Here is a 7,186-nt window from a genome sequence, read left to right on the forward strand (position 1 = left end):
TTTGTTGAAGTGAAAGGTAAACCGGAGTGCCTTGTTTGTGGGGATGCATAAGCAGTAATGAAGAAGGCCATCTGGAGCATCATTACGGTTCAAAGCATGCTAAACTCAGTGAGTTGAGAGGACAAATGCATCTGAATAAAGTCAATGCTCTTCAGAGGGGTTTAGAATCACAACAAGCCTCTTTCACAAGACCTCATTGTGACATAGACAACGTTATTAAGACGAGCTATGCACTGAGTGAGCTAATTGGCTAATTGCTAAGAAGCTGAAGCCTCACATAGAGGGAGAATTTGTCAAAGAGTGCATTGTTGCCGCCACGGAGTTGCTAGCTCCAAAGTACAATTATTTCAGTGTTAGTTTGTCTCATAGAACCATCTCAGATCGGATCACTGACCTTGCTCAAGATATTCAGAAAACACTGAAGAATTCTGCAAGAGATTGCCAGTTTTTCTCTCTGGCTTGTGATGAGACAACGGACATAACAAATACCGCACAACTGGCCGTTTTTGTTCATGGAATAACGGCTGAGTTTGACACACGAGAGGAATTGGTGTCATTGGAAGCCATGCATGGCACTACAACTGGTGAAGACTTGTTTGAGAGTATTGTTTTGTCAATGAAGAAACTAGAATTAACATTTGAAAAGTTAAGTGGCCTCACTACTGCTGGAGCTCCAGCCATGGTTGGATCACAAAAAGGGTTAATTGCATTTGTTAAGAAAGAACTGAATCGTCTCAGTCTTGATCCAAGTGATATAATAATATGCCACTGCACCATACATCAAGAAAGTTTATGTGCACGGTCAGTGAAGCTCAACAATGTAATGTCAACAGTAGTGTCTTGTATTAACTTTATCAAGAGCAGAGGGTTAAACAGCCGCCAGTTTAAGGAGTTACTGAATGATCTTGATTACGACGACGATGATCTTGTTTATCATTGTGAAGTGCGGTGGCTGAGCGTGGGAACACGCTCATGCGCTTTTATAACCTGCGTGATGAAGTCAAGCAATTCATGGAGATGAAGGGAAAACCTGTCAGGGAACTCAGTGATACCAAGTGGCTGTGTGATCTTGCGTTCATGGTTGACATTACCAAGTATCTCTCAGAGCTGAACGTCAAGCTGCAGGGCCCCCTAAATTAAAGCTGTGGAAAGGGCAACTTGAAAGAGATAACACTGTGCATTTCCCCACTCTGCAAGGACAAAAGCCTTCTACAACATATGAATATGCTGGTGAGTGTGTGAAACTTATTGAGGCATTTAGTGAAAGGTTCAGGGACGTGAAAAGTAAACAACAGGAGTTGAATATCTTTGCTACACCGTTTAATGTGGAACCAGCTGATGTGCCTGATAACCTGCAACATGAAATCATTCAGCTGCAAAGTGATGATGAACTGAAAGCTAGGTACAACAGCATCTCACTGCTTGAGTTCTCTAGACGACACATAAGTGCTGATGATTTTCCTATTTTGAGGAGACATGCACTGAAATATGCATCTCTGTGTTTGGAACGACTTACTGCTGCTAGCAGTTTTTCTCAAAACTTACTCTAGCAAAGTGTAGACTGCACTCCAGACTGACCGATGCAAACCTGGAAAACCAGTTGCGAGTAGCATCAGCAACAGTACCAGCCAACATCACACGCCTCGCCAAAGAGAAGCAGATGCAACCGTCACATTAGAGGCGAGTTAAAAATGTGAAAAAAATACTTTTTTTTTTTTTTTTAATGGCCCACGACCGTCCTGTGTTAAAAATATCCAAGTGGCCCTTGATAGGACGAAGGTTCCCCACCCCTGATCTAAGCTAAGGAGTCATCATGCACTGCTGACAACTTTTTATGATAATATATCGGAAATGGAGTTTGATCTAAATCCATTTCATTATTTTAAAAATAAAGATTATTTTCAGGAACTTTTGAGTGTCTTACCCACTAGTTGAGAGCACTGCTAGCCAGTTGGCTGCTGTGAGTTTGACCCCTTTGGGGAGGCCGGTGGTACCTGAGGAGTAGGGCAGATGAACCACTTGGTCACCTGAGCCACTAGAACATGTCCAATCTGCAGGCGCTTCCTTCCAGAGACTAGTAATTGGCTTAGTCTCATCTACTGCTTCCTTTCCCATCACAAAAATACCCTGAAAATATAAAAGTTATTCTGGTAAACACATGATATAAATAAATGTTAATGACACATAAGTGAAAAGAGGATATAGTGACAAGTTGTATTCTTGATTATCAATTCTAGTATTATAAGTTTACTTATTTAGAATATTAATGGCAAATAATCTAATGCAGTGCCAGAAGGAAAAAACTACTGCCTTCAGACTAAATTGGTCATGGTAGCATATATTATGTCCTAACAGTAGGAAACTCAAATTCTTGTATTATTAGTTATTACTTCTGAATCTCTAATAGACAGGCTTCATAAGTTCTCCTTTATTTTGTTACTTCAACCTACTTTGATTTTAAATTGTTCTTTTACAGACAAATGTATGGTAAATTAAATTTTGTGAAACCTTTGGAGGTGAGTGGTGGCTCTCTCAGACAGAATGTACTCCTGAGAAGAGGCAACAGGTAGTGTGCGGGGCACAATAGACTGAGAAATAAATAACTAGAGATCTATAGCTATTTTATCAAGAATTTAGTATCACTAACTGTTATTGAATAATTATGGTTTTACAGGTATTTTACAAGTTAATTTGTGTACATGGCAATGAATCCAAGAGCCTTAGTCTAGCTACAAAGATTTTATATATATATATATATATATATATATATATATATATATATATATATATATATATATATATATATATATATATATATATATATATATATATATATATATATATATTAAAAATTCGATACACATTTAATATGCATTTCTTATTTAATATGATACTATTTGCCATTGCCATCGTCATTGCCATGGCCACCAATATCTTACACTGAAAATGTATATCTACTCACTTTTATTTCACTGTTATCCTTAACAGCAGCTTGTACACTTGGTAGGAACAGCGGGTGAACAACAATCCAGCTTGAGGAACTGTGGGAGATGTGGCGGCGCAGCTCGTCTGTGGAAGGAATCAACAGTAACCATCTTCATGACATAATGCACAAAATTCAAATTTTTTGATTCACACAGAGCATAAGAATTCCTTTCTTACAAAATTACCATACCACCTCAACACAAATAACAGGTGCATTGGAGAGTTATGAAAAGATGTATGAGCATGGGGGTAAAGAAGAAGAGTATAAGAAACAGCAATAGTTTCCCAACTCTTCTATATGCATCATAGAAATACACATGGAACATAGCACAGAAATAAAAAATACACACAGTGGTAATTAGATACATGAGAGGTTTGTGGTTGAGTCAGGATGGGAAGGAGAAAGTAAAGAAAGTACAGTCAGCGCAAAAAAATTAGGACACCCACTTTTGGTAAAAAATTAGGACGGACCGGAAAAAACAAATTTTCCTTAGATTTGTACCTTATTCAGTACTTGGACGTTTCTCCCTTGTGTTTCAATACATACTGAATGTGCTTTGGCATAGAATGACATAAATCAAGGATACATTGCCAGTCTAGTTCAAGGCACCAAAGTCTCTTGATGGCATCCTGTAGCTTCATTACTGATGTAGTTTCCCTCTCCATCGCTCTGAGATGCCTCTTCATGTAGCTCCATGCATTTTTGATTGGAGTAAGATCTGGAGAGTTACCACACCAATCTAGTACCTCAATCCTATTGCCTTGCAGGAATTTCTTGGCCTTTTTCATATATGGCATGGGGCACCATCATGCATGAACACCTGCATTGCCAAAGCCTCCTAAAGTAGTAGCAGATGATTCTCCAGCACCTCACAATACCATTCCCCATTCATTGTTGTGTTTCTAGGAAGAAAAGCCAGTCCTCCTCTGCCACCACGGCCACTGAAGCAGCCCCATATCATGGTATAGGCTGCGTGCTTTACTGCCTTAACAGTGTACTTGGGATCAAAGTGATTCAATCCACGTGGACATCCCACCACTTTGCCAGCACTGTTTATTACATAGAAGCATGATTCATCACTGAAAATCACGCCTTCCCATTCCTCTTCTGCCCACAACTTGTATTTGTTGCAGAAATTAATCCGATTCTTTTTCATCACCAATATAAGGAGAGGCTTCTTGGCAGCGATGTGGCTTGGTAGTCCAAGTGTCGTCTGCAGGCGACGTATCGTCCTTGTCGAAACGTTGCTGAACGACCCCTGGGTTTTCAGCTAGCAATTTCTTGCTTGTAATTGAAGGCTGTTTCATAACCATCCTTTTGAGCAGCTGGTCAGTCTTCTTTGAAGTTTTCTTGGTCGCCCTGACCCTTTCTCCCACTCTATAGCAGTCTCTAGCTTGCCATATTGCGCCCACCTGCACCAGATCAAGACAGTGTTTTTTTAGAGATTCCATCTCCCTCACTATCTGGCCCATGGTTTTCCTTTCTTGGTATTTGGTAACTACCTCCGTCTTCTTCACAATGGATAGGGATTTTCCGGCATACTGCTTTATTAGACCTCAATAAGGCAGTGAAGGGTGGATGGATGAGGAAGGGATAGGAAAGGGGGGAGAAACAGACATGACAGTCTCGTCTTATAGCTTGCCATAAGGCAAGTCAGTGGACTGCCAGACGTAGGATAACAGGGAAAAAATTAAGCCGCTCTTGCCAAAATTGGCTAAAAATGGAATACATACATTACAGTCCTGTCCAAAGTCGAATCACGTCCTAAGTTTTTTGCGCCGACTGTATATATGGGAGGTTTGGCATGGGTGTAGCAAAGGGAGTGGATTGTGGATTGGTTGATGGTTAAAGTGTGGTACTCTGAGATGGTTTGGACATGTGATAAGAATGAATAAGGATGACTTTATGAAGGAGAGGGTGTCGAGGCAAGGCCACCAGTGAAATGGATTAATAGAGTGAATGAGTACTGGAGAGGAAGCAAGTAGGTAAGTGGTTGTAAGGAAAATTTTGTTAGCAAAGGTTAGGCATCATGGTAGTGTCAGTGCTTTGGAGGAAAGGCCCTAATCAAACTGATTGGCAGTTAATGGTTGAGGTTTCTTGCCCCCACCATATGCCTCTCACTGATGATAAATGATGAAACACAAACTGACAGATCTAGAAGATTTAAGGAAGGCTTCTCATCACTTTTTACTCAAGTCAGTTGCCTAACATCACTGAGGTTTACAAATTACAAAATTTGCGAGGATAGAATTTATCATTAAATAACTGTTGTCGGTGTAAACTGTGATGTTCTAATACTGTCTGACCATGGCATTCAAACACAATAATATGAGAGAAAAGGATGACCATGAGTAAAAATCTGAATATGATATTATTAACCTGGAGTGTACAGTGGATTGGCAAACGTGACAACGCCTGAAGCAGCCACAGCAGCGAGGAAGGTTGGTGGGGCAAGGATGCAGTTTGGGGAAACTACACACACCACCTGGCCAGCCTCCAGCCCAGCTGCTTGCCACCCATAGCTCACATTGCGCACCCAGGCTGTCAGCTCAGAGTATTTCAACTTTTCTCCTGACACCCCATCTACCTGAAACAAAAGGATTTGTCAAGAACACAAAGTACAGTTTATTTTATCAAGAAGATACTCTTAGATTTCTAGCCACTCTTAAAATTTAGCCCATTACCATTTTTATCATAATAATTATTATTATTACAGACACTTCATGCTCATGCTAAATCATGTAGCCTTTTCCTGTCCCATTGCCATTGGCTGTAACTTGCATGTATTGAGAGCATCATGAGAGTAATAATCATGAGAAAAATGTATCTTCCAAGAGATTAAGGAAACTACTGACACTGTGCCCTTCAAAAGGATTTTTGCAAAAGAAAGAAAAATGGAGGATGAATGAAAGGCAATTAAAATGGGGAGGAGAGTTAATTGCTAGAAGAGATGAGAACATCATAAGATATATACAATGCAGGCTGAACATTCACTTAGCTGCAATTATGTTCCTGACCTACGCTAGCAATATTACAAAGACTTATAGAAGAAATATTTACAGATCCTGCTGAACCAATGAGACAATTCAGAGGTGGTGGTGGCCGTAGTTAAGTAGCTCAAGATTCCCTTATATGGTGGTGATTATGTTCCTCACCTACATTAACAATATATATCACCGATACTCATAGAAGAAATATTTACAGATCCTATTAAAATAATGAAATGATTCAGAGGTGATGGCTGCTGTAGAGAACAGTAGCAATACTTTTTTTAACAATTTATAATCATGGAGCAAGTTTTGATTAATATGTTAAACTGCAAATAAATTTTAGATCTTGGAAATGGAGGGCAAGTTACAATACGTACTCCATTTGGGAACACGTAATGGGAAAAATAAGGCAATCTGTTTCCAGGAAGATCAGTTATCCACCAATAATAAAATGTCAAGTACTAAAAACTATTAAGCACAACATGTAACTTACCAAGGCATCAGCTTCCCCTGCCTGGGCAACTTTATCCAGAATATATGTGACAAGGGGCCCTTGGGGAACCTGGCTAATGTTGTCCCAGGTACACCTGAGGACATGTTCCTCTTTCTCGGTACCAACTGCCACCATGATCCCTCTGGAGGCCTCTTTTTCCTGCAATAAAAGAACATAAACTATTAATGAGAAATGCTAAAAGTAAACCATGTTTTACTTTTTAAAATTTTAATTACACTGATTTTGCACAAATATTAAAAATACAATGTCTAGTCATTCCTATCAAACACTTTTGATTTTGAATTCCCTAATAGAATTCAGAGAAAAAACAGAATGATCTTGTTGGCGGCCTGCTCTACCATCTTGAAATGGTTGTAATTCAGGAGATTTACCCCAGGTGCTACAACTCTGGACAGGGAGCTAGGTAATGGCTTTGCTTTGTAACCTCCCTTGAATATAATTCTAAATATATACCTTACTTTCTGCTTTAATCTCAAAATAATGTTGGTGATTCAACTTCTGACCTAAAGTATGTGGAAAACTACCTCCCAACAAAAATTAATGACCTAACACGAATGCTCTCCTTCATTAAATATATTTTTCTTTCTAATTGTTTGAATATCAGTAATGTGTGCTTCTCAATCAAACACATCACAGTTCAGTAGATAGGGCTAAGTGTAGCCTTCATAATGACACTTCTGTCATTAGTATTTATCC

The 7,186-nt window shown here is 39.3% G+C and overlaps 1 protein-coding gene across 7 annotated transcripts in view; it reads right to left on the reverse strand.

The window, feature by feature from the left end:
* LOC127006161 (uncharacterized) overlaps window positions 1–7,186 on the reverse strand; it is an 80,481-nt gene that overhangs the window by 17,667 nt on the left and 55,628 nt on the right. For all 7 annotated transcript variants that reach the window (XR_007759124.1, XM_050875702.1, XM_050875701.1 and 4 more), the window contains 4 exons: window positions 6,470–6,628; window positions 5,366–5,573; window positions 2,963–3,069; window positions 1,925–2,127 (listed from right to left, as the gene is read on the reverse strand). Coding sequence is in view for 6 of the 7 variants with exons in the window: in XM_050875702.1 (XP_050731659.1) it covers window positions 1,925–2,127; window positions 2,963–3,069; window positions 5,366–5,573; window positions 6,470–6,604 (653 nt within the window). In the remaining variant the exon portion in view is untranslated. The remainder of the gene's footprint in view (window positions 1–1,924; window positions 2,128–2,962; window positions 3,070–5,365; window positions 5,574–6,469; window positions 6,629–7,186) is intronic.

The sequence above is a fragment of the Eriocheir sinensis genome, chromosome 32, assembly GCF_024679095.1.
Source record: "Eriocheir sinensis breed Jianghai 21 chromosome 32, ASM2467909v1, whole genome shotgun sequence".
NCBI classification, from domain to species: Eukaryota; Metazoa; Arthropoda; class Malacostraca; order Decapoda; family Varunidae; genus Eriocheir; species Eriocheir sinensis.